At 49.4% G+C, this 26,905-nt stretch overlaps 1 protein-coding gene across 7 annotated transcripts; it reads right to left on the reverse strand.

Annotated features, from left to right (window-relative positions):
* Positions 1-702: 702 nt before the first annotated feature.
* LOC141744636 (sentrin-specific protease 2-like) lies at positions 703-25,477 on the reverse strand. 7 transcript variants are annotated; one of them, XM_074590997.1, is made up of 21 exons: positions 22,448-25,471; positions 15,696-15,751; positions 15,124-15,230; positions 14,176-14,245; positions 13,538-13,672; positions 11,712-11,842; positions 11,225-11,294; positions 10,667-10,721; positions 9,972-10,116; positions 8,951-9,054; positions 8,019-8,110; positions 7,711-7,768; positions 6,653-6,722; positions 5,787-5,936; positions 5,111-5,242; positions 4,489-4,692; positions 4,287-4,369; positions 3,086-3,170; positions 2,478-2,573; positions 1,813-1,913; positions 703-1,567 (listed from the first exon to the last, which is right to left on the reverse strand). In XM_074590997.1, exons 1-20 carry the CDS (start codon positions 22,492-22,494, stop codon positions 1,851-1,853), a joined length of 1,953 nt encoding a protein of 650 aa, XP_074447098.1. In that variant the 5' UTR covers positions 22,495-25,471; the 3' UTR covers positions 703-1,567; positions 1,813-1,850. The 7 variants fall into 7 exon arrangements, with proteins under 7 accessions (XP_074447098.1, XP_074447099.1, XP_074447095.1 ...); XM_074590998.1 differs by having other exon boundaries at positions 704-1,913; positions 22,448-22,799; positions 25,373-25,477; XM_074590994.1 differs by having other exon boundaries at positions 704-1,913; positions 22,448-23,051; positions 25,373-25,474.
* Between the last annotated feature and the right edge of the window lie 1,428 nt (positions 25,478-26,905).

Raw genomic sequence — 26,905 nt, forward strand, 5'->3', positions numbered from 1 at the left:
ACTTTGAAAGCAGAGGGCGATGTGGCTGCTGACCCGCACCACAGCCAAACCACCGCGTCAGCCGGCCCAGGAGAGCAGACCTTCAGGCGAGGAGCAGCACCGGGAAGGCTGATCCCACCCACGGCGACAGAGGGCATGGCCCCAAAATCACCAGCTTTCCCCCCGAAGACGAGGAGAGGAGAGACCGCATCACTGGGCAGGAATCACCTCACATGATGGTAACTGCCATTACAGAAACAACACCACACGGTCATTTGTACAAGCGTTCCAACACGGGGCTTCCAAACTGTCATTTCAGTCGGGACGGACAAACGACAAGACCCTCCTTGAAGAGTTAAGTTAAGCTCTCTCTTTACTACAAACTTGGCTTTCTTATATATCTAATCTTTTGTTCACGCTCCGTTCACGCGTTCTTTCTACGCTTTCAATTGGTTAGGTTACATAGCACACGCGCTCGTAGCTACAATACGATTGGTTATTGAAATCCTGTTCGCATTGCTCAAAATCTGGCTTTCTCACAGCCTAACTCTCCTTGTTCTCTGAAGCAATCTTCTTCTTTCTCCTTTTTGTTACCTTGTCCTTATATGACGCAACTCTCGGCTTTCTTAGGGGTACACTGCAATCTCTATCTCTTCTGTCAAGGGGTCTACGGACCCGCCGTATCACGCAACACCAAACCAGCTATCGGGCAATTTTTCCTCTGCAATGGTCAAGGAAAGACCTGAAATCCCACTCCAGCTCCGGAGTGTAAGCTAGAGGGGGGAGGGGAAATGAAACAAAGGGGGAAACGCCATGTTTAAACTGATCTAGCTGGGTCTGAGCGTAACAGAGCAAGGATCGACACAAGCTCTTCACTGGGCAGACGCCTGGAGGCAGCGCCTGCGGCAGAGCAGCAATAATCTCCTACTTGGCTGTTCCTGGGATTCTCGCTGCTGAACAACGTCCTGGTTGTCCCTTCAGCATTTTGGGACAATTGCTTGGAGGTTCTGGTGCTCTGATACCCAGCCTGGCTAGAGTCTTCTTCCTCCATAGACTGTCAGTGAGCTAAAACCCACATTGATATGTCAACCTTATTTTCAAAGACAAAAAAACCCTAAATCACTCTCCTTACCAGATCAAGTTTCATTCCAGTAAGGCTCTTTAAATAATTTAAATATTTATTTTAATAAAAATAAATAAATACTTCTCTTTTCACATTACAGAACTCCCTGGAGACAGAAATAAAACAAACCAACCCCAACCACAGGGGTTTCTCTCGCAAATCAAAAGATGGTAAATGCTTTCTTCTGATGGTCATCACAAATCCACTTGTAGGCATCAAGTAGATGGTAGATTATTCCAGAAACAGAAGAAAGCTCTCTTTGAGGAAACAGCAGTTCAGCTCCTTCTTGTTGGAAGAGAAGTTCAGCTCACACAACTGTTGCCACCACCAGATGAGTCCCATTTGTCCATAACGTGACCACGTGTGCTGTGAGAGAAGTTCCACTCGTGCAATGTCACCACCACCAGATGAGTCCCATTCCTCCATAAGGTGGCCACGTGCGCTGCGAGGTGTGAGCAGCCCTCTCTGCGATGGAAGTTCACAGCATTTGTTGTTAACCATTTCCTTGGCCAGGTGACACCAACCTTTCCAGCTTGTGCTTAAGGTGTGTTAGCTAATTTCAAGGAGAGTTACTGTCTCCAAAATAGGGGCAGGCAGGGGGGGAAATAACAATCTTAACCACTACTACTTAACCTACAGAGAAAACCTTGTGTGCCTGCTGCTATTTCAAATGAGGTAGTAGAAAAGTAACTAAAAGAAGAGGTAGTCACCCAAAGGTGATGACAGTGTTACTCTGGTAGAGCATGCCTCAGAGCAGCTCTTGATGGAGTATTTCCCAGACCATCCTCTCACGGAAATAAGGCATGTGGATCTGAAAAGAAAAGAAAAATCCATTACATACACATCATGGCAGAAAGAGACATAAAATACGCAGAAACACCCAGTTACTTCCGTAATATACACTTCCTTTTAAGAACCGCCAACGCTTGCCCTTCCGGTACAACCTGGCTTTCACCCGCAGAGCTCCTAAGAGGGTGACATGCCACCAAAACCAGATAATCCTTGACCACACAACAGCTTACAAGCACGTTCATAGAAGAGCACTGCCTTGGAAAAGAACCAGTGTCTTCACTGGTCAAAGGGTGAGACCCATTTCTCCCAAAGATCCCAAGGCCAGATCTCACAAACCCCCTGGCTGCAGTACCTCCCCCGAGAGGAATCTCACTGGGAGCAGATACCGGACGCCAGGATGGAGAACACAGCTCTGCCCTGCTGAGGCCACTTGGAAGTTCCAGCCCAGCCACTATCTCCCAAGAACGGAGAGAGGTACAAAACCTCAGCCGCTGCGCCAGATGCAATTAAGAGCCGCTGCGTAACTTCCCTGGCTCTTGTCTCTGTGCGAAAGGGGCTGGAGCTGTTTAGAACCTTCACTCACCTGTGTAAAGGTCATCGGTTTCTCTCTCGAGATGTAATCTGCGTATTTGCAGGTGAAAACGCCGCAGTCACTTCCATTCGATTGCTGAGGGATTTCCTAACAAATGCAAAGAAGATGGAGAATTTGCCTCTATCTTCAAGGAAAAGCAACTTGGAAGCAGCACCCGTTACCAAAAATACCCTAACCAGACACTCCTGAACTTGCACCATCCCCAGTAACCGCTCCCCAACACAAGGAACAGACCCCAGGAACTGCCCATCATCCCTCCCCTCGGCTTCCTACGCTCGGATGTTACAAGCCAAATTCCTGGCAGGCTGATAAGGGACAGCAGGCTTCCTCCCTGCAAGGTGTCTGGAGGTTTCTACAGTGTCTTTCTTCACGTGGCAGAGCAATTAAAAAAAACCCAACAAAGTATTCGGCCAGCAAGGAGAGGCACTGCGCAAAGATTTCATCCCAGCATGGTTTCCTGGTCCACTTGCAGCCCCATGTGGTACCAGAAGAAGATGCTTATGGCTGTTCTCTAAAGTCCTGGCCTTATGAGAAAGCGTTAAGAGCTTTGTGACAAGGAGTTCTAGTTCACATTTCAAGTGCAAGCAGTGCTCACTCACATGTGGCTCCATGCTGTGAACGGTCCACTCCGAAACACTCAGCTTCACGTGTCTTTTTTCACGGCTCTCCTCTTGCAGGTATTTGCTGTTGAAAACAAAAGAAAAATCACTCTTCATCGCTGTAATTTAGGCCGAGAAAAAAAGAGCTGCTGAAAGATCACAGGAAGACGAATGGCAGGAGAGTAAACATGTCAGAGGATCCTCACAGCAGCTGATTTCAGGCATTTGGAGGAAAAATCCAAATCTTAAATTTACAAACGCTGCGAGAGGCTGCGAGCTAACCATCAGGAATGAGACCGACAATTCCAACAGAGGCTTCCACAAAAGCCTAAGTTCATTGCTTAGCAGAGGCCAAAAAACCCCAAATCCCATGTTATCAGAGGAAGAACAGAAAAACCAAGCAAGGAACCCTAATGTCGTCAGCCCACCATGTGCCTGAATCCCACACACTGCGTGCGCCTCCGGAAGGACAAATACAAAAGCTTTTGGGCCAGCACCTCTGGCTGAGGAAGTTTCCAGGCCACCAGTTGCTGGAAAAAAGGACTGGATGCAGACCTGTTCTTATAGCCTTTCCCAGGCACCTGCTCTTAACTGTTCAGGACAGCACCGGACTAAACCAACGCTTGGTTTGTCTCTGCGGGGCCGGTCTCCTTGCTCTTGGGCTACAAAGCTGCTGGATTAAGGGGTTTGACTACCTCTGCATCAGTGGCAGAGACTTCTAAGGACGCCTGCTTGCACAACAGGAAAACCTGTCCCCGTTACGTTGGAGAGGTGTGCGTGCCAGCTGACACAGCTGCAAAAGCTGGCTACACGGTATCTGTCTTGAACGAGAATGTCAGAATTACAAAGAGCACCCAGCGGTATCTTCAAACACTTCTGCCCTCAACTTCTTCCCTTTCGTCAATAGCCCCATTTTATTGATCACTAACAAAGTTGGTGCCCGTGTGCCACGGGGCTACCATGTCTTTGTCTGTGCTATAGGGGGAAGGTGGCAGAACCCAGGCATCCAAGACGCTGGGTGGAGAGGACGACGTGAGACTAGGGAAGGAGTCACTGTCAGACAACTCGCAGCAAGCGAATCCAAGATTTCTCGTTTGTTATCTACAAGACATGTGGAAACTTGCAGCCGTGTCACAGGGGCAAAATCCCAAAACGTTCTCCTCATTCACAACACAAAATCACTGACTGAGCAGTTACTTACAGCAAAGTCTCACAAATCTTGTCCCCTCCTTCTTGTCCCCAGGAGTCAAAGTATTTGACGGTCTTCTTTCTCATATCTATGACCTGTTATTCAAAGGTGACTGTTAGACAAAGCACCACCTTGTGCTGCACAAACCTACATGACTTTTCTTGCTAGCTTTTTCTCCCCACCCAACTCTAAACAACAAGCCCGTTTGACTCACCGCTAGTGCCCAGTGCAAGCTCAAGTTAATGGGCACGAAGATGATGTCCTTCTGGAAGACATCCACACATCGGGTCAGTCTTCTTACTGTTCTGTAGCCCCCAGAAGCTAGTTTTTCATAAAACAAAGAACTAAAAGCGTGGACTGATGGATATCCTGCCTTCTTACTTCTCTCCATCACAAGACCCATGTAGAAATTAATGACCTGTACCACAAAGAGTAAACTGGAGATGTAAAATCAGATGCTAGCTTACCAAACGAAAAATACAGCCACATCTCTTTTCTGGCCACCCTGAAGTACGCAGCTGAGAGAACTCCAGCCTCAGCTGTCAGCTTTTGTTGTGAGAACATCGCACTTGGTTACAGCAGTTTATCAAACTGCACTTTGGTAAAAACACCTGCCACCCACTCCAAGAACCTGGACTAACTCCTGGAAGCACATAACACAACAAGTAAAGGAACTGCCAGGAACACTGGACCCTTCAGTACCTAAAATAAGAACTGCACAGAGATTTCTAGCCTCTGCTGTGCAGGTCATCAAATAACTTTGAAAAGTACACGGTGAAGGGGTATTTTTAAAGAAATGCTCAATTAGAAGATCCCTGTGCTGCAGCTAGTTTTACCTCATCGTTTAGCCAGCAACCGTTCCTTAGGGTGTGGATGTCCTCACGAGTCACCTTTAGGTTGAAGGCACTGCTCAGGATCTCCTCTGGCTCACCTTTGCCTAATGCGGCAATGACCTCTCTCTCCATGGCCTGAAATGGACAATTGAATGGGGAAGGACTTGTGCAACAGAGCATTGAGCATGCCAACCTGTGGGCAGCTTTCAACTCAAACACGGCCTGGAAATGAAGCTCAGGTGACAGAGCAACTGCCTTTGCCGGCTTTCGGCTAGGTTAGCAATCGCCCTTTTTGGTTGGTTGGTTGGTTTCAGCATCCTGACTTGCAACTTCAGGGCCCAGGTTTGCTTCAATTTGTTTTCACGAAGGAAGCTGAGATAAAATGCAGGGACGAGCAAACACACAGCAAACGCCTTTCCCATGCGATGCTGCAGCCCTCACAACGCTGAGGTTTAAGGCAACTGCAGCAGGCATTCTCCAAGCCAAGGCAGCTAAGTCAGGAGCCTGAAAGAATGGGAAGGTGGGGGAACTTCAAGTCACAGCTGCAGACGCTCCCTAACAGCTTAAATGCAAGTTCTTCAGATTTCAAAAAGCCTGAAGAACCACCTATAACAAATGGAGTTCCTTGCAGCTGTTTCACAGCCTTCTCTTTTGTCAAACAGCCTGTCAGCTACGGTACCTCTGTGAGTGGAGTAAAGTCTTTTCCTATTCTTCTCAGCCTTATGACTTTCTTTCCTTTCACGGCAAGGGCGGGTGACTTTTTGGCCTGGGCGGGTGCCAGAGGTACTTGGCGTAACACACCTTCTGCGATCTGAGCTCCACGCTGTTCCTGTGAGACAAAAGGACGTCAAGCTACCAATCCAGCACAGATTTTTTTGCTAGGGGATAGCACAGAAAATCTTGCTCATGTCTAAAACTGGAAGGGCTTTTGTACAAACATCTAACCAGACGACTCCAAAGTTACTTTTTGTCGAGGACTGCATTCCAACTGCGCACCCATGTAGTGCTGCACTCAAAACTAAACGGAGGCAAGAGAGGCAGGAAGTTAGTTTGCCTTGGAGTAGCGTTAAGAACCCCAGAAAAGCCTCCGCAGGTAGGTATCAGGTTGAGATGGAGATTAATAGCTCTGATTTCCAGGACTAAAATTTTATTTTGATCTCAATCCTGACCAGAGACGAAAGTCAAAGAGATGTACTTCCTATCTCACAAAAAAAGACACCACTAAAGATACCACAGTCCAGCTCTGCAGGTCAACCAAGCCCGTGCAGTAAAGACTCTGAGGCTGTACCCAACACATCAAAGGGGAAGAAGAAAAATAGTATAGGGTAGTGCGCTCATCATAGTCCAGAAACAAAATGAACGGCAGCAGGAAACCCTTTGTGATTGTGCTACTCAACAAATCATGCTCCCGCTTCCCTTGGGAAAAACGACCTGGACGAATACAGATATTGTTGAGGAAGTAATGAAAGGGAGGAGCGCAAAAATTTCTGATCACAACCAGATACATTTTCCTAAAAAATGAAATCATGAATAACACAAGCTTACCCCTGCAACTGCAACAGCTTGTTTCACCGCTCCGTCCTCTTCCAGACATTCTTCTGCTGGCGGGGAGCCCCTGCGAGGAGAGGGAGAGAGAAAGAGAGAGAGCAGTGAGCTGTGGACCTGTACTGTCCCACGGAATTCTCAAGAATTCACCTTCTGGACAAGAAATGCTTTTTCAAGGCTGATGTTGACTACAGCCTCGGTTGCACCCCTGTGACAACATCGTCCCCGCTTCCAGCACGGTTCTTTCGGAGCAGCCAGACTGGCATAGAAGGAAGCGCTGGAGCTTTGTACATTTTTTCCCATCTCCCTGTGCAAGACTCCTTTGGTTTCTCTTGATCAGTTTCATTATTTGGAAAACAGGGAAGCAACCAGCACTTCCTCTGTCAAGTGCTCTGGGATCTACTGGGGATAAATGCTGTGTGCTAGGGCTTATACTGCAAGGTATAACATGAACACCCGCAACTCTACCTGCAGCCAAATACAGTTAGCTTACAGGAACTAAGACCAGCACAGGGAACTAAAAATGGGACACCTACAGGATATTTACTTGCCTCCTATAGGCTAGTCAAGAGAGTGACTGTCCCCATTTGGAGAGGATTACCAGTAAAACCACGCAAACTCTGAAGAGCAAACAAATACACAGACAGTAACCTTGTCTGTCTATACGTGCCTTCCTCAAAACCAAGAATTTGCCTTGTCACCAAAGACCCCCTTTTTCAGGAGGGAGACCTACAACAGACTCTCAGAGTATTCTCCACTTTCAGTCCAGCGTGGTAAGAGTAGGTATCACAAGCTTTGTCAAATGGCTTCCCTTGGTAGTTAAATCCACAAAAAAGGCAAGAAAATGTTCCTTTTACTTCAACCCGTCATACTCTATCCGTTCCTTTATTTCCTTCTCTCCCCTCACGCTTAGGTGAACCACTGACAATTCCAGCACACAACAGGGCCGCACGGCTAAAGAGAGCGCTAGGCTTTAAGGCGGGGAGAAGAACAGGCACGGAAAGAGACACGCGCACAGAGCCAAAAGAAACAAGAACCGTGATTAAAAGAGACTCTACCTGGTCACAACATTGCCCTGAGATGGCTCTGGGCAGCAAACATCCACCCATGTGATACCTGCACAGAAAAGCAGTAGTATTAAAAAAATAAGTCAACTTTCAATTGCCATTAGATGTACGTAGCTCTCCGTTTCTGAGGAATAAATAAAAAAAAAATATATTTAAATGACGACTGTACGGTTAGGAAGTTTGAACTCTGGCAAGCAGTGTGAACTTTGAATATCATGTGGGAGTGTATAGGAAATGCCCTATTTTCATTTGAAGTCTACCTACAAACTGGAATGGATTTGAATCATGGGGATACTCACCAGTCCTCAGAGTTGCATATGGATAAACATCTCCTCCTCCTTTTGTTTCTTCCGGGTCAGTCATCACAGGTTCCTTGGAATAGGCTTCAACCCTTTGGTGCAGCAAAAACAACAGAGGAGAATCACTATTTTTATACCTAGGGCATTTCTTGTCAGTACATACCAATTCACTAGGACAGATCCAGTTCAGACGTACGCAACTGTCTACGTTAGATTTGGAAGTCATGGGTAAAGCAACAGGTATACGTAACGTAAAATTAAGCTGTTTAATCCCTTGGCAGAAACATCCTGTCTCCTGCACTAGTTTCCGGACAAAATGCAAAGGCATTTCCATGGGGAGTTTACGTTCAGAAACTCGGCCACTTTCAACTCGGGCACACTGAAGATACACGAGTCCAATTTTCTGTCTCTTCAGAATTTCAAGAGAGATCAATCCATCGTGGTATTTGTTCCCTTTACCTTTTCACCAGTCAATCAGTGGCTTTTTTGGTTTGTCTTTACAAAGAAAGAAACATTCTTTGCACATCCTACAAATACCTGGGTTAACCTGAGGAGGCCACCGAGGAGGACATTTTACTTCAGACCTGCTCTACCCTGACCTCAGAGACTACATGCTCATTAGCAGTCGAAGTGCATTAGGCACGTGCCCTGGGAACACGCTCTGGTTTAGCTTCACCTGAAAGGAATCTGCTTCACATGCTCCAGCTCTGCTCTGAGATATGAGCCCAACAGATCATTCAGAGACTATTCGTGCTTCATTGCAGGGAGCTGAAGCGGGGGGGTCGGTCTTTTAAAAATTACTTTGCCCCAACACTTGCCCTGGGACACTGCCCAGAACCCCCACAGTAGGACACAGTCATCCCCTCCGCTTCCACGTACAACACCTACAAAGTTACCACCAAAAAGTTAAAGGTAATTTTGCCTATAATTACTTGCGGAACCTTGTCGGCTCTGGATTAGGACGGCTTCCAGCATCTTCTTCCTTTACTGGTTCCAAAGGCTTTTGATGTTTCATCTTTTCTCCTCGCTGAACATCCTAGCAAAATGGAGGGAAAACCAAACAGCTTAGACCCACTGCATGTGAAGCAAACGTTTGTCATCCGGATATAGCGTGGACTGCACAGGCTGCTCCCAAAATATTGGCACGTTATTCACATTTACTTTAGCAGGAATTCCCACCTTCCTTTTGTGTTAGCCCTGCTCTAGGAGCTCGTGTCCCACCAGAACGCTCAAAATTCCTTCTGCAACTGTTTCCTCAAATGGGGGCCTCTTCTCTTCAGCTATGGTCTGCACCCCTTGCCTAATAATTCAGGCTAATAGGCATTCCTGCCAATAGACATCATGATTGGCTGCTATGAGTCCCCGGGCGTATCCTAGTCATGCTCCACAGCTTGCCATGGCCTGCTTCTCCAGCACTTTGCCCTACGTTCTTCTCCCATGTAAGCTCATCAGGAATTTTCCAATGGTTCCTTCAGGTATTGGAAGGAAAGGACAGGGGAAGACCTCTCAGATAGCCCTGTAAGGAAGGGGTAGCAGCAACTCAGTGGGTTTTTTCCCTCCGCCATCCTTTTAGACTTGCTACCTAAAGAGCAGAGTTGAGCTAGGTTAAGGACAAAGTAGTGAAACAACTCTGCAACAAATACATACTTAGTGACAAGGCAGTACAGCTCCACTGACAAGGGAAACTGGCTGCAGGGTCCTCCCCCACTACACCAGGTCCATGAAAATGGTTTAAAATTCAATCCTTTGGCAACAAACCACTGCTCTGTTCCAAGACTTGATGCACGTAAAGGCAAATGAAATGCTATATGCTGATTTCCCAGAAGCATCCCTTCAACTTCTTTCACTACACCCACTGTGCTGTTACAAACTGCTCCTGCAGCCTTTACACACCGTTTTGCTATCAGTGCTAAGTTCTTTCCGTTCAAAAGACACATTTCGCACTCAGGTTACCTCTTCAGCAGTACAGAAAAGCCTCCCCATTTTGCTGGCTTCCAAAGTGCTGCGTTCTGGCGCAGCGCGCTCCTTAATGGGTGGCCTCGGTGTCAAGACGCTGCCTGAGGCAGGTTTGATGTCCTGCTTGCCCCTCTGGCTTGTGCTAAAAACATCAAGGGCAAAAGAAATAGTATCAAGAGAAGGTTCAAGTATGCAGCTCCCGATGCTAGCTTCACCAACAGCTGTTGTGTTAAAGCACGTACGCTGATGATGATGGAGACAGATGCGAGATGTTTACAACCTTTAGATGAAGACCTGCTGTCTTCAACTAGCTCATGGGAAAGTACAGAGAAGTCAAAGCGAAAATCAGAACAACTGCCTTGAAGATACACTGCTGTTTGTCACCTCAGCCTCTTCTCAAGTTCTACACTTCCTCTTACCACAGACCTTTAATCTTTATCTAATCTCCTGTGGCTATGAAGTATCTGGATTTAAAGAAAAAGCTTAAAATCAGTTGGGGGAGAAAAAAACAGAAAAGCAGCTGGAGACCTCCCTTAGTACAGCAGCCTGAGGGAGTTCCAGGCTACCTTGGAGGAATATTGCTCTGTGGACACAAATACAAATGTTAGGCAATACGCAGGAAGTTCAACAACAAAAGTGAAAGGCAATAAACCTTTCGGAGAAGAACTCCAAGAAAATGGAAGGATTTTTACCTCAGACGCGGAATTGTCTTGTCACAAAGGGACAGTGAGCGTAAGGCATCAGTAACTACAAAAAGAAATTGAAGGGGTTTATGAGTTTACAGTCAAGAGCTTCACAAAAGAAAACTTGTCATTTTCTCTCCTACATCATAACATTATTTGTGTTATGTCACTTGAGGAGAGTTTCAGAGTTTCATACTGGCAACTACAGAAAGTTGTGCACACAAGGGATTGCCAGCCAAAACCTGATATAAAAAAGGGTTATCAGGACCTACTACCCCAAATCAGCTTTTCCAACAACTGACTTCTGGCAAGCCAACAGTGGACATATCAGAACTGAAGGACTGCATCCAAGGCAGCTCGTCTACTGAGATGACAAGATCAACGCCTGGCTCCACTCCAGAGGCAATGCAAGGATGCAGGCGGGAAACAGAGCTCACACTCAAGTATTCCCAGACGCTGCCTAGTATTGTGCCTGCAATAAGCCCTACAGAACTCTAGGCCTCCAGCTGTACAGTGCACAAGGGCGGGTGAAAAAGAAACGAGTTCATAACTCCATGTCAGCCTTACCAATCCGTAGCGTTCCTCCTTCTTCCATACACCATCTTGGTCTTTTAGCTGGAGGCTCAGAAAAGATGGACTGCAAATAAAAAAAAGGAAAACAACGAGAGCAAAACGTGAATTCCATGTGAACGCCAGCAAACATAAACTTCCTGAAATTTAGTCAACTCTGGTATGACCTGGGGACCATGATTTGCCCGCTCAGACTGCGGAAGAATGGCAATCTACAGGAATCCTCCCCTGGAATGGTGGATTATGAACCTATCAGAAGGAGGTTTATCCAGAGGAAGTACGCAGTTTTTCTTGCAAAGTAGTGTATTTTGATTCTTTAACTACAAGCTTGAGAAGAGAGTAACAACAGTTTACAAACACAGGACAACCATAAACTGGGATGACGGAAAAGTATCTGGAAGGCCCAACTTCAGGACACTTCAGGTAGAGACGCTTGCTCTTTCATCTTCCACAGATTCTCCCTATTTTCCCAACCCTTGCTAACCTCTTCCCCAGACTCTCTGCTCGGAGCATCGTCGCTCACTGACGCTCTCGGGCGTTTAGTTGCCTTGCTTTGCAACTTTCCCACAGTGGCAACTTCTCCAGGTTTCTGTCCATTCTCGGAGACGTCAAAAACTAAAAAAGCAAAGACAGGCCATATAAGAACATGATAGGAAAGGAGATTAGGATTTCTATTTGCACCAAAGCCCCTCTTAGTCCCAGCTAAAGCAGTGTAACCCATTCCATGTTACGCGCCCTTCTGCCAACAGCACTTGGTGGCAATTTTTGTATGAGTTGCCTCACTGAGCAGCCCCTCAAGAGCCACAGCTCAAAGACTAACCCACCCGTGAGTCTGCCAGCCAGATCTGCAAAAAAACCCTGCTTTGGGGAACATTCTATGTTTCTGGAGAAGCAGCACAGGGTGCAATTTATCCTCCTCCCCCCTCCACACATGCATGTAGTTTGTCACGTGTACGTGTTTATTATGTATACATCCACACGCATGCAGTTTATTACCTACAGTAGTAGATAAGCTAATGCTTATCTCCTTTGCCCATCAGCTTCACCACTCATGCCCATCATTGTTCATCTTTCTATCACGGAAAAACCTCAAGCGGCAGCAATAACAACCACCCTGTGCTTTAGATTGCCTTCAAGAGACTCACACAAGGGAGCTTTGCTATTTTACTGCATATCTCGGAAAGCATTGTTAGAAAACTTATTTTCAGCAGGACAGCTTCTCAAGCCGTCTAACACACTTTCGCTTGACTTTCATCCTAATTGCTTCGCCTGTCACTGCCAGTGAACTCTTAGCAAAACTGGGTCTCCTGGTCAGGCCGTGACACGACAGCCTGCAGCGCCCACAAAGGCGCATTCTTCACTTTGGGATTGTGCTCTGCACAGCAGCTGTGAACTACTGCTTGTGCAATGAGTGGCTCCTTCCAGAAGACCTTTGCTTTTCCCATTCACCGGGGAACATGAGACACTCAGCAGAGCCTCCTGGAGCAAGTTGCTCCCAGAGGAAGCAACCACACCCCCCAAAACGTGGCACGTGTTCCCAGATGTTCCCTCTCCTTGGAGAGACACATGCGACAGGCACGCAGATGGCTCAGCCATCTGTCACTGGGAGCTCTGGGGCACCTGCAACGCTTAACGTCTGGGAAGGCATCCCCCTGTCTTCCACCCCACATACCTGCCACATCCCCATGCCATGCCTCTCCTCCACCCAAGATATCCCTACATGTATACAGACTGTTCCCTGCTCCTTCAACACTCCTACTCCAAGTCTCCTCCCCTTTTCTTTCTTTTCAAACCCCTACACTGTGCAGAGGGAAAGCGAGTCGGGGGGAACGTCTGGAACCCACACTCATCTCAGCATCACGAGTGAACAACTCTGGCCACGGGCACAGGGCGACCCGACAGCGGCGGGACCAATGGCCAGCCACACAAGGCAAGAGCCGGGCCGGGAGGAGGGGTGCCAGGGTGGGAGAGGGCGGCGCATGGCACCTGGGAGCCCACGCCGAGCCCTGCCGCCCCGCAGGGGGGGCTCTGGGCGGGCAGAGGGGCCGAGCCCAACCCAGGAGCGTGGCGGGGACCCCAGGGCAAGACACCACACTGCGCCCCAGCCCGCAGAGCGGCTAACGGCTCAAGCCCCTCAGGCCGAGGCCATGGGGCCGAGGCTCCTGCCACACCCAAGCAGGCCCCGGGGGGGTCCCGCAAAGGCCCCAGAGCTGGGGCAGGCCACGGGGGACGGGGTCTGGCAATGGGATGGGGTGATGGGAGGGGGAGAGGAACACGGGTAGCCCGCAGGCGGCGGGGCGGCTCACTGACCTCGGGGGTGGCCTCTTGGATGGTGACGAGGCCTTCGGGCGGCGCGGGGCGGTGGGCAGCGGTGGCGAGGACGACGCCGAGGGCCCCCAGCAGCCATTCGAACATAGGCCCCACGCCAGCCTGCTGCGGAAGTAACTACAAAAAGAAATTGACGATTTTTATGAGTTTACAGTCAAGAGCTTCACAAAAGAAAACTTGTCATTTTCTCTCCTACATCATAATATTAGTTGTGTTATGTCACTTGAGGAGAGTTTCAGAGTTTCATACTGGCAACTACAGAAAGTTGTGCACACAAGGGATTGCCAGCCAAAACCTGATATAAAAAAGGGTTATCAGGACCTACTACCCCAAATCAGCTTTTCCAACAACTGACTTCTGGCAAGCCAACAGTGGACATATCAGAACTGAAGGACTGCATCCAAGGCAGCTCGTCTACTGAGATGACAAGATCAACGCCTGGCTCCACTCCAGAGGCAATGCAAGGATGCAGGCAGGAAACAGAGCTCACACTCAAGTATTCCCAGACGCTGCCTAGTATTGTGCCTGCAATAAGCCCTACAGAACTCTAGGCCTCCAGCTGTACGGTGCACAAGGGCGGGTGAAAAAGAAACGAGTTCATAACTCCATGTCAGCCTTACCAATCCGTAGCGTTCCTCCTTCTTCCATACACCATCTTGGTCTTTTAGCTGGAGGCTCAGAAAAGGTGGACTGCAAACAAAAAAAAGGAAAACAACGAGAGTAAAACATGAATTCCATGTGAATGCCAGCAAACAGAAACTTCCTGAAATTTATTCAACTCTGTTCTGACTTGGGGACCATGATTTGCCCGCTCAGACTGCAGAAGAATGCCAATCTTTGCAGGATCTCTGACGAGTACACTTTAGGCTTTTAATACAGGCTGTCATACCTGCAGTGATTAAAACAATATAAGCTTGTCACGCAGTTATCACTAGTCCAAAGTGTGGTAGTTTAGCCCTTCAAAAACATATTTTGAACAAATAAGAGTGAATGACTCTCTCACGAACGAATAGTCAGAGCATGACAGATTCTTATTCCTCTTATCCTATAGGGCAATAAGAAAAATAGCACTACTACTTGAACCAAACTGGGAAGTCAAGCAGCTCATGACTCATTTTGACAGAGTCCCAGTCCTACAGGCATTCTCCCCCAGAATGGTGGATTATGAACCTATCAGAAGGAGGTTTATCCAGAGGAAGTACGCAGTTTTTCTTGCAAAGTAGTGTATTTTGATTCCTTAACTACAAGCTTGAGAAAGAGAGTAACAACAGTTTACAAACACAGGACAACCATAAACTGGGATGATGGGAAAGTATCTGGAAGGCAACAAACGCTTTGCTCCTCCCTCGGACGCAAGTGCTAGAGCAGAGGACGCAGAGCTGAGGAAGGCAAACCCAGCACACACGAGCTGCCTGCTAGAAATGGAAAAGAACCACCTACTGCTGCACAGGCTCAGAGCAGGCCCAACTTCAGGACGCTTCAGGGAGAGACGCTTGCTCTTTCATCTTCCACAGATTCGCCCTATTTTCCCAACCCTTCCTAACCCCTTCCCCTGACTCTCTGCTCACAGCATCGTCCCTGACTGACGCTCTCCGGCGTTTAGTTGCCTTGCGTTGCAACTTCACCACAGAGGAAACTTCTTCAGGTTTCTCTCCAGGCTCAGAGTCGTCAAAATCTAAAAAAGCAAACACAGGCCATATAAGAACATGATAGGAAAGGAGATTAGGATTTCTATTTGCACCAAAGCCACAGCTAAAGCAGAGTAACCCATTTCAAGTTTCACACCCTTTTGCCAACAGGACTTGGTGGCAATTTTTGTATGAGTTGCCTCACTGAGCAGCCCCTCAAGAGCCACAGCTCAAAGACTAACCCACCCGTGAGCCTGCCAGACAGATCTGCAAAAAAACCCTGCTTTGGGGAACATTCCCTGTTTCCGGAGAAGCAGCACAGGGTGCAATTCATCCTCCTCCCACCTCCACACATGCATGCAGTTTATTACGTGTACGTGTTTACCACAAAAGTAATAAACTAAAGTAGAAAAAGTAGAAAAGTCAAAAGAAGTACAAAAGCCAGAGTTTTCTAAGGCAGATGAAACCTAAGAAAAATCAGGCCTATTAAAGACTTCTGTAACGTCCAATACCTGTTCTTCTCTTTTTGGCTGGAGGCTCATCGGGATCCTCCACAGGTGTACAAATGCTGAGGAAAGAACACACAGAAGAGTGGTTTGAAACTTCCTGAAGCTTCTACCAGGCTCACTTCCCTTCACAGGACCCAAACTTCCAAAGTTACTTCTCATAGCCCAAAGGTTTCCTCCTCCGAGCACCCCTGCGATCATCTCAGGCACACACACCCACCCTGAGCACACCGCTGAGCATCCCCCATCAACCCCCCACAACCTCTCCCAGGCAACGGACCGCTCACACACAGCTCATTATCCCACTACACCCTATTAGGCCTCTTTTCCTCATTCTCCTAATGCTTCCTAACGTTTTACATCTGTTCCTATCACCAAAAACTTGCAGAACTTATGATGCCAAGTCTTCCTCTTTCCTCAAGGAAAGCCACATACCAGCCATTACTAAGCCTTCCAAGTTCCTCAGTCACTACACGGAGTTGCAAAGAAAAGACTAAGTAGGACAGGAAACAAAAGGTGGGAAAGCAACTCATGCAGACACCCACTGCAATAACTTACTGCTAAAGCAGTGCTCGGGAACTCGTTCTTCAAAGGATTCTTAGCTGCACCCTTTCTTATTAAGCGTATGTCCAAATATTCTATCACTTGATAACAACGATAAAATCCAGTACACATTTTTACTTTGGGAATGGAGCACAAAGGTTGCTCCTAGTTGTTTTTTTCCTCTATTTGCCCCACAAAATGCCATGACAGACGCCAAGGATTCTTTGAAGAATTCTTCCGTCTTTCTTACACAAAATCATTCCTTTTAAACTGTTATGCCCCCAAAACCTGCTGCTATCACCACTTATGGACTATCTCATCTTCTCTCTGTATCAGGAGCACAAAAAGGAACCGATATCCTTAGCGGCACCTTTCATACAATACCAAGAATATTTGCTTTTACTATGCTGTTAAAGTCAGGCAGAAAATATCAGGGGGGGAGGTCTGAAAGGCAAATACACTATAATAAAAATGCAACCTTACTCAGCATATTTGACGTGGCAGAAGGCAAAACTAAGGAACCCAAAATATTGGTATCCTCCTGCTCGACTTCAGCAAGAGCTAGCTCATTCTGGGCTGCTTTTCAGTGAAAGCTTTCCAGCCTCATTCTTCTGCAGGGATCGGCACAATCCAACCTCCTCAAGGCTACTTCCTCAGAGAAGCACGGTTTAAACGCCTGACTGCGGTTCATAACCACAGTTTGTGAACACAAGTGCCTCTTTCTCCACCTTTACCAGAGCACCCAACACCTGTGACAGCCTTGTCTTCTCCTTTTGCACTTTAACAGACACTTGGAGGGCTAGAATTACGTGGATCACAAGAAAAGATGAATTCTCTCTTGCCAGTTCAGAAATAAACGTGGAAATCTTTGCTGTTCTGAACTGGGCATGGCCAGGGAACGTGCATGGACAAAAGGGAAGGAAAAAATCAATCTAAGCCTAGCTACCTCTGTCTCCCATGGGAATACACAACCCCGGGAGGAGGTTAAACTGTGTCATTGCAACTGGGGTTTTGCCAAGGACCCGCCAGAAACAGGGAAGCGCACAGACTGTTGAGTAGTATTTGAAACATGCCGAAAAAACGGGCCAGAGAATAAAAGCAACTTGAGACCGCTCTCCAGGGAGAGACGCATTCATGTCCTTCTCCACGCTCTACAGGAGACAGCACCTATTTACGCCCAGCATTTGACTTGCCTCCTTAGCAAGGACAGGAAAGAAAGAAGGTATTAGGAAAACTCAACAACTCTGTAGGCTCCCACAGAAGCTCAGGCCCTCCTCTTTTCAAAACCTCCTCCCCCACCAGTGTTGAGGGCACTTCATTAAGATTTATAATTTGAATTTGTAAAAAATTCAAGTTTTCACAGGGTAACCCCCCATCCCAAAAAATCGCAGACTGCGCTTCAGCAGTGCAGTACGAGAGTAGCTAACGCTTATCTCCTTTGCCCACCACCTTCACCACTCATGCCCGTAATTGTTCATCTTTCTCTCATGGAAAAGCCTCAAGGGGCCGAGCCCAGCCCAGGAGCGTGGCGGGGACCCCGGGGCAGGACACCACACTGCGCCCCAGCCCGCAGAGCGGCTAACGAAAGGGAGGGGAGGGACGGGGAGGCGGCGCCATCTTGGCGCTGCCTGAGGGAGGCGAGAGCGGCCGCCCAGCCCTCCGCCGCCTCCTCCCCGCTTGGGCTGGGCCGGTGCCTGCCCGCCCCCTCCGTCCAGGCGAGGAGCTTTCCCTCTCAGAAAGCCCCGAGCCGGGCCCTGGACGGCCGTGGGATCCTGCTGAACCCTCCCTGGCGGGCCTGGGCCCCTTTCCCTTTAGGTTAGAGGCCCCGCAGAGGGCGGGTTGGAGGCCGCAGGGGCCCAACCGAGGCCGGAGGGACCTCGCGGGGGACCCACAGAGGCCCGGGGGGCCCGTCGGAGGCCGGAGGGGCCCCATGGAGGACCCAGAGGCTGGAGAAGCCGTTCCGCCTCCCGCAGGACGGGGGCGGGCCACACGGCCCGGCGACACGGGCTCTTGCGCGCCCGCTACTGCCTCCTGTGCTCTGCGGCGGTGAGGGAATGGCATTGCCGGGCTTACCCAGCCCTGGCCTCACGGCCCAAGCGACGCTTTTTGCCTCTCCGCTGGGGAGCTGCAGGCGCTGCGTGCGGTTCCGCCATGGCTCCGCTGCAACTAGGGACGCGGACGCTGCGTTCGACCATTGTGACCAACTGTGATGTAGCGGCGGCCAAGGGCCCGCTGCAGGGAGCCCGGCTAAAGCGGCCGCTGTGGGGCTGGCGAGTGCTGAGCTGGCTCCTGGTGGCCTTGGCTGGCTCTCGGGGGGCAATGCTCTGCCCTGCCCCGCTGTTAAGGGGTGGGGGGTTTAATAGGGTTCTTCCTAGTGGTTTATCAGGTGTTGCCTCTGGGGTGGAAATGTGCCAGTGCTGCTGCAGCCACGTCCTGGAGAGCCTTTTCCACATGAGGAATGAAAATGAATGGTTAAGTCCAAGAGGAGCAAAGGGGGCAGATGAAAGGGCTCAGGGCAGGAATGGCCGTTTGGGACAGCCCTTGTCACAGGAGGTCCCCCTAGCTTTTGACACCTGCAGGGAGTCTTAAGTGGTGGTGGTGTCTGGTTTAATGACAACGACCTTCCTCATTACTTTAGGAACTTAATTGCCGCTCCACTTTATGCTTCAGGGCTCTGGCCCAGGAAGATGCCTGAGCGCTGGAGGCAGGAGTGGCCATGGTAGAGGCGCTGCAGGCAGGCTGCAGGCAGGGTGGGCGGTGGAAGCAGCCCGGCAGAGGGCAGGGCGGCCCCCGCAGGGCCTGCGACTTGGAGATGCCTCTTCAGTCGGCTTCTGCCTCCCTCTCCTCTCCCCATCCCGCCGGTGTTAGCTGAATCCTGCAGCCGAGAGCTGGAGGGGGCACAGGGCATTTGAGTTCCTGGGTGAGGAAAGATGCGAGGTTTTTCTCGGTTTCTCTCTGTGAAGCCAAAACTCACCTGCAACACTCCCGTTTCTGTTCACGGTGGAGAGAAAGCCGGAGCGCTGAACTCGGGCTGTGGAGTTATGCAATCTGATTGCTTTGTGGGTGGTGTTTGGTGGGAAGACTGCTGTGCTCTCTAAACATCAATAACCAAACACATCAAGAAGTTACCATTTCATTAAATTAATGCCACCAGACTGAGAGTCTTTCTTCTTGGAGTTGAGTCTCTTGTTGCACTTTATATTAAATGCTTTTTTTTTTCCCTCCCTTGTCTCACGTCTCTGGCAAAAAATTCCCATTTTTCTAAAGGCAAATACAACAGCTGGATGTGCCAGAGGCTGTATGTCGTAATTCCTGGCATGTCTTTACAGTGCAGTTTTACATCAGTTACATTTCTCAGTGCCTGTAATTGATGCACCTGATGGTCATGACTTAATTCCTTACTGTGCCTTTGAGCTTCTTGCTCAGTCCATTGATGCGTAAGGACTCAAAATTAGGCTCTTTGGTGCACGAAAATCTGGAATCCCGTTACCAGACATTTACATCCGCATGGATTACTGGAGTCCCATCTCCGATCCGATAGTGAATGCAGATCATTCCAGAATCTGAGCTCATTAATTGTGCGTTACCCAAAGTCTGTGCCTTTAGAGCAGCTTCAGTGTGAAAGCAGCTTCACACACCTGGATGCTGAAGCAGCATATTTCCAATTAGTGGCATAACAAACTGAACAATTAACCTTAGGGCTGGAGGAATGCTTGGTCATTTTAGCTATACCCCTACTTGTAGGTGTGGAAAGCGTAATATGCTTAATCTGGCATTTCAATCTCTTTATTTCACATGTGTTCAGGATGATGCCGGGTGGCACAGCGCTATCCCAGACTCCAAACCAGCACTGCGACTCCCCGCAGTGCGCCTTTGCTGGGGCTTTCGCTGGCTAATCTCGGCGGTTCTTTGCCTTGGGTACCATCCCCCTGGATATGAGTCAGTTTGTCACCACAGCTGCCTTATGGCTCGTGTGTGTTTAGCCCGTCGGCACCTAAAGGCACCTCGCAGCTCGTCCCTGCTTCCCACCCCAAAACGGGCACTCCGGGAGGCAGACTCCGTCTCGTGGCCAAGCACGGGTCTGGGCGGTCTTACTCGGGGTGTAAAATGGCAGAATGTGAACTCGGCTCCTGCCTGAGCTGAGCAGGGCACATCTAAATTCCTGCCCGTCTTCTCCCCTGCCCACCAACCCCTCCCAGACATTCCTCCTCCTCCACGGGCTGTCGCGGTGGTGTTTGTCACTCAGCTCAGAAGGGACACCGCCATCACCACCACTTTGTGGACCCAGAAGGACTAGGAGTGCCGGGCAGGGGTCCCTCAGCTTCCCGCCACCATTGCCATGGCAGGGGCTTGCATGGAGGTGGCACATCAGCTCAGCGAAGCCCCGCTGCAGCGTCTGCTCCACATCTGGTCTGGGAGGATGGCTTTGGGGGAGGCGTGCAGAGACCCTGCTCTGTCCTCCCGGTGTCACCAGAGAGGTGCCCAGCACTCCTGGAGATGGGCTCTGCTCCCTCCCCTGCCGCGTGGTGCATATATATCCATATATACACACACCGGCACAAGTGTCATTACATGTGCAGGCTTCACACTTCCAAACAAATCCTCATTTTCCACCGACCGAAACTGCAATTCTGTGTCACACGCTCAGACACTGTTCTCAAATAATACCCCCTCTACTCTGTTATTTACTTGCAATCTTCTTTGGTAATGACAGACCCTCATTAGCATTGGAGACTTTTTTTTAATCAGTATAAAGCTTAACTTCAGTCCCGTTGCATAAACGCTTGGTTTGACCACACCAGAAGGTTTTCTTTCTTTCAAGAGATTAAAGAACATTTCAAGTTCAGCAGCAGCAGAATTCTACTTTTTCCTAAAACCAAACAGTTCTAAATTTTGTGTCAGTTCTGATCAAGAATGCTCACTCCTGACACCGCAGTACCGGATTTTTTTCAAAAATCACCTGGTTTATCTTTGTAGCATCTCTTGAACCTGAATATTCAGCCTAATGGGCATTCCAGATTAAGCATTCCGAAATTCATTTGCTAAACCAACATGGGATCGTGCTTAAACCACTTCCAAACAACTTCAAGTTGAACTATTTACAATTGCCTCCCATCCAACACTGTGGGGATGGGGTGGGACACAACTCGCAGGACGAAGCAGATTTTCAGTGAATTCCAGGAGCAAGAGAATCAAGGCCATATTCTTCTCCGTCAAAATATTGGAGGAGGTGTCCTAAACTATGGCCACCTCACATATTAACCCTGCAAAGGGCAGTGCAAATCCTGAGAACTAATTTAGGTTACAAACAACAAATTTAACCTCAACGCGTTATTCCCTTCCAAAGAAAACAATCCACAGACATGAATTCTGAGTTAATGTGTTAATAGCACTGTAAGCAGCCTTCAACTCTTTGTAAAAGAGTTAGACAACGCCAGATTAAAGAAGGGCCAAAACCCCAAACTAAGGCTGTTCTTCCTTTGGGGAAAAAGACTTCTGTTCATAAAACTTCACCCTCTTGGCGGGATCAGGCAAGACAGAAGGAACCTTGTCGAAATACGGGTGGTCTGATACCGAGAAGGACACCAGAAATGCACAACTGGAGGGAAGCCGCAGGGAGGATCTTGCCCACAAACATACCCCGTACCCCTTGTTAGTTTTTAGAAGTTAATAAGCTTTGAAGAAATCAGTAGAGAAATTCCATGAGCATAAGCAAATGACTGACGTCTTCATCTATTTGCTATATTTTTAGAACAATCTTTGCTCTGTTACGTTAAGATGGATGTGGAAGCGGGACACCTGCGATCTGAGAAGAAAGAGACGTGTATCTAAACCAGAAAATTAAACAGCTGGCTTAGATCCATTCCGCTCTTTTGGATGTTACAACGTTGTCCAGTTTTTAAACACCCACGTTTTTGTTTCCAGATCATCATTCTTTGAAACCTCCCTCTTCAATCTCCCCCATTTTACAGGATTATGCCACTTCTTTAGTACTTCCAGCCTCCAAGGAACTCCTGGCACCTCACCTGCTCCAGATATTCCTGAGACTGGTAATAACCCCTACAATGGCAAAGCTCTTACCCCCCACAAAGTCCCAGGAAATCCTCCCTGGCTAAAATGTCAAACACCAGGAGCCTGCATCCCTCCAAAAGCAGTTTACGCCCCAGCATCCTGACACATATTGAGGCTTCGTACAAGCCACTCCCACAGCTCACCCAAATTCCACAGTCTCTACTCGCTCATTCTGTTGTTCTTCAGGCATTTTCTCTTCCTAATCCTTGCTCTCTTGCCAAACCAGGCTCCTGGAATGAATGCGGAAGAAAAAAGAAGAAAAGCCAAACTTCTTTATCCTCCCTCTATTCCAACTCTGCTGGTAAGCAGATCAGGACTGGTGTTAGTATTAAATAACCATTTTGTTCTGACCTTGAATTTGTGACGTGTCCATTTTACAAACCTCCAGCTCCCTTGATGGTTACCAACAGTTCTTCCCCTTCATTGGGCATTGCTGGCATCGAGGTGGAAGCCCTGAAGTCCAGGCTTGTGTGTTTCCAAATCATTCTCTCCATCCTTGAAGCATATTGAAAACAACGGGGAATGCTGTAGGGATGACATTTCTGAGCACGTTCATCAAGGTGCGTTACAGTCATCTGCTCCACAGGCAGGGAATGCCAGGGCAGCAGCATTATTTGGGGGGCAGCAGACAGAAAAGGGTTCCGTGGACAGAAGCAGCCGTAAGGTATGGAAGTGAGGACCGCGTGTTCTTTGCGCTTCCGAGATCCAGGTTTTCCTCACGGGGATCCAAGTTACAGGTTTCACTTCCTTAGTGGAAGATACCGGCAAATAAAGGGATTGAAATATTTTTTAAATCCTAAATTCCTATACAATTACATAGTTCCACTTGTTTTCTTAAGGAAAGCTGCAGCCCCACATTACACATCATCAAATCTACGATAACATTTATGCAAGGTGTAATTGCGCTCACTTCACACTCCTTCCACCTCCCTGCTACTCAATTTAGCAACCGATCCAACAGAGAAGGAACAGCTTTTGCCTCTCTCCCCCTGAAGCACACCATCACCAGACCAGATCACTGCTGGGGGGGCTGCGAATCCACTGGGAGGGAAAGCAGAGCAGCCCCTTCCCATGACAGTTCCCACACTCCACCAAAAAGAAAAAAAAAAAGCCAAAAAAAGGCAAGAATGTGTTTTGAAAAATGAGACTATCAGACAAGAAGCACGGAAGCCCAGCTTCCTCCCACCACCTCTGCCGCTTGCACTGGCCCTGGGGCTCACTCCGTGCCACCAAGCCGGCAGGAGACTAGTCCAGCAGCAAAAAGCAAAGGATTTTCTGACAGCTTCAGGTACCGACCAGCCCAACAAAAAGTCAGATCAGGGGCAGCTGATGCAGGAGGAACACAAAGAACGACCTGTCCTTTTGGTGGCATCAAGCTATCAGATTGTTTCGAAACTTCTCAAACTGCTTCCTTAGTTCTTCTTCCACAACTTCCAATTTTTTTTTTCCCTTCTTTTTTGTTTTTTCCCCTCCCTGTTTAAACCGTGACATAAACCAGTTTCAGTTTGCTTTGCTGCTGAAATAGCAAGTCCCATTACTTGCGGAAGCACCTGGTATTTCTTCTCCATCCCCAATGCTGACATTAGGACTCGTGGCTCCACAATCCAGTCAAGCCTGCAAAGCAATGCAGCTGGAAACGCAATCGGGGAAAAAAAAATAAATCAGCTGATTTAATTCCCAGATCCGACTGGCTGTCCAAACACTAGTATAAGGGAGAAAGCAGAACACGTTTTCAGGAGCACAATTCTTGTTGGCAGCATGGACTTGGAGCAGCTCAATGGACAGTCGGAAAGTCATATCCTAGATTCTTTATCCAAACGCTGCTGCTACTCTGCAGAGACTTGAGCGCTTCCCGCTTCAAAAAGTAGAAAAGCCATTGACTCGGTAAAATAGAAGCCTTAAGTAAGCCAAAAATGTCATAAATAACACTAGCAAGAGCATTAGAAAAGCCGCTCCCTCATCTAGGCTGAAATAGCAGGTTGTAGCTCTGTGCTCTTCTCTCTTAATTTTACAAACGCCTACATTGCGTACAACTTGCCTATTTATGACTCACAAAAGTTCAGACATAACTCATTTTAAGCCTTGCTGAAGACTGTCTGCACGGGATTTTATTTTTTTAAATAAAAGTATAGAAAAGGAAAGTACAGGGAAGCAGGAAGAATGGGAACGTACAGACTACGAAGTAGGTGGGATAGCAATTGCTGTCCTATCACACCCTGCACAGTTACCTTTCCAAAAGACTTTGCTCGAAAGGTCTTCGTGTTTCCACTCCTTCTGATTGGAAATACAGCGCAGGTTATCCTGCCAAACTTTTACTAAAGGTCGGCTGCCGTCTTAAACTGCTTTTCAGTGGACTTGCACAACAGCAATTCAATCAACCTTTTATAAAAAAAGCTAACCCACAGAAATCCACCTTGAGCAAGTCAGAACTAAGAGTTCCTCCCCAACAACACAACAGTTGTAAGAACGACGTGAAGACACCAACGGAGAGGGAAGACCGGGGGCGGCACGAGCCTATTCTCTAATCCCTGTCTTTCAGCATTCATTCCCATGCAGCATTTTTAACCTCCCGCAGACCAAGTTTTCCTAACCTCAGCTCCATGGAAGGACAAACACTTGCACTATTAAAGCTTCTTACAGGGCATCTGAAAGAGAAAAGGCCCTACCTAAAGCAAGACACTCCAATTTCCTGCTCAGAATTGTTACGTTCTCTTCAAAATGGATTTTTTGCCACCTCCAGTGAAGGCTAAAACTTCAAACTACTCATCACCTCCACAACTCCTGCTGAGGCTGCGAGAAGTTCAAAAAGTACAGGCTGATGAGGGAAAAAAGCACCCAAACCACAGCGCTGACCCCGGCACTGCACTTCTCCGTAAAAACTAAAGACCTCAAAGGAAAACAAGGCTCATTTCCCAAAGGAAAAACACCCCGACCCCGCCGCCGCCGCCGGGGCCGGGGCCACGGCGGGCTCGGGCCGCGGCGCCGCCCGGAGAGGGGCGGCAGAGGGAGGGATGGAGGGGAGCGCGGGCTGTCCCGGCCGGGCAGCGCACTCAGGCTCCGTGTATTACCCGCTCGCCGTAGTTCTGCTCCCCGCTGTCGCTCATCGTCCCGCCGCTCCCCGCCACCGGCACCGCCGACCCGACCCGACCGTCCCCGGCGCCAGCGCTCTCCGCAGAGGAAGTGACGCCGCCCCGCCGGCGCGCGGGCCCCCGCGCCAGGCCCCGCCTCCCTCGCCGCCGGCCCTGAGGGGAGGCCCCGCCCCGCGGCGGCCCTGGCGGGAGGCCGTGGCGGCTGGCGGCGGGCGCCGGGGGTGGCCCCCTCCTGCCCGGGCTCGGGAGCTGCTGGGGGCCGGGGGGGCGGAACCCGACGAGCGGCCCCTTCAGAGACGGCTCCAGTGCCCGGTGGAGCTGGTCCTGCCCGCCCGAGCGGGGCCAAGGCCAGGATCCTGTCTTTCATGGAAGCAGAGAAGGGGTTGGCTTGGAAGGGACCTTCAAGCCCACCCAGTGCCACCCCCTGCCCTGGGCCGGGACACCTCCCACCAGCCCAGGCTGCTCCCAGCCCCGTCCAACCTGGCCTTGAACCCCTCCAGGGATGGGGCAGCCACAGCTTCTCTGGGCAGCCTGGGCCAGCGTCCCACCACCCTCACAGCAAAGAATTGCTTCCTCACATCTCATCTAAATCTCCCCTCTTCCAGTGAAAAACCGTTCCCCCTCATCCCATGGCTCGTGCCCTCCAAAAGGCCATTTCCTAAGGAGAAGCGAGGCCCAGCTCCCACACAACTGCTCGAGCAGAGCACAGTGTTAACAGGCTGTTGCTCCCCAGGGGCTGCTCTCAGGGAACCTCCTTGGGGCACAAGGACACGAGCCCCGGCTGAAGGGCCAGAGCCATGGATCAGAGGGGACGGCGGCTGCTACGCGTACAATTTCCCCACCCCCTCATACACAGAGGCTTTCAGCAGCCACAAGCGCTGCCAAGCGACCAGCAGCCCGTGTCCCCCGACGGGGTTTACTCCACACAAGTCCTTGGCGGGTCGCGGAGAGGACAGAGAAGGCACCAGGTAAGGTGTTCACAGCAGCATCACCCGGCTCCTTCCATCACACCCCCGAGCCCCCTCTGCTTAACAGGGGGGGGCCCAGGAGGACCTGGGCAGTGTCCTTACCCCACTCGCCCCTCCGCAGGGCTTGTTTTCTGCTTCATTGGGCTTTTTCCCAAAAAAAACCCCAGATTCTGCTTTTGTACTCAGCAGAGCACAGGGTCAGCCTCAAAACTGCAGCCCCCAGACAGCGAGAACCCAAGGGAAGGGGAAAGGACACTTCAAGCGTTCAGTTACTGCGTCCTAGCGGTAATAAACAGCTAAAATCTTCCACGTCCTCCGGGAGCCCGGGAAGATGTAGTATCTCATGGAGGGACAAGCCGCGACACATTGCCTTTGCAATAGTCCTTCCTTTGGAGAACCTCCTCTGGTTTGGGGACGGATTAAGCTCATCACTTTGAAAGCAGAGGGCGATGCGGCTGCTGACCCGCACCACAGCCAAACCACCGCGTCAGCCGGCCCAGGAGAGCAGACCTTCAGGCGAGGAGCAGCCCGGGAAGGCTGATCC

Source organism: Larus michahellis, chromosome 6 (genome assembly GCF_964199755.1).
Source record: "Larus michahellis chromosome 6, bLarMic1.1, whole genome shotgun sequence".
Classification (NCBI taxonomy): domain Eukaryota; kingdom Metazoa; phylum Chordata; class Aves; order Charadriiformes; family Laridae; genus Larus; species Larus michahellis.

Excerpts from the sequence above, each read along its gene's own strand:
- LOC141744636 (XM_074590997.1), bottom strand. The coding sequence starts at position 22,494 with ATGCCTGAAGAACAACAGAATGAGCGAGTAGAGACTGTGGAATTTGG. Across the intron at positions 6,723-7,710 it reads CAGGGCAATGTTGTGACCAG|GGGCTCCCCGCCAGCAGAAG; the intron begins GTAGAGTCTCTT and ends CTCTCCTCGCAG. Across the intron at positions 1,914-2,477 it reads AACCGATGACCTTTACACAG|ATCCACATGCCTTATTTCCG; the intron begins GTGAGTGAAGGT and ends TTTTCTTTTCAG.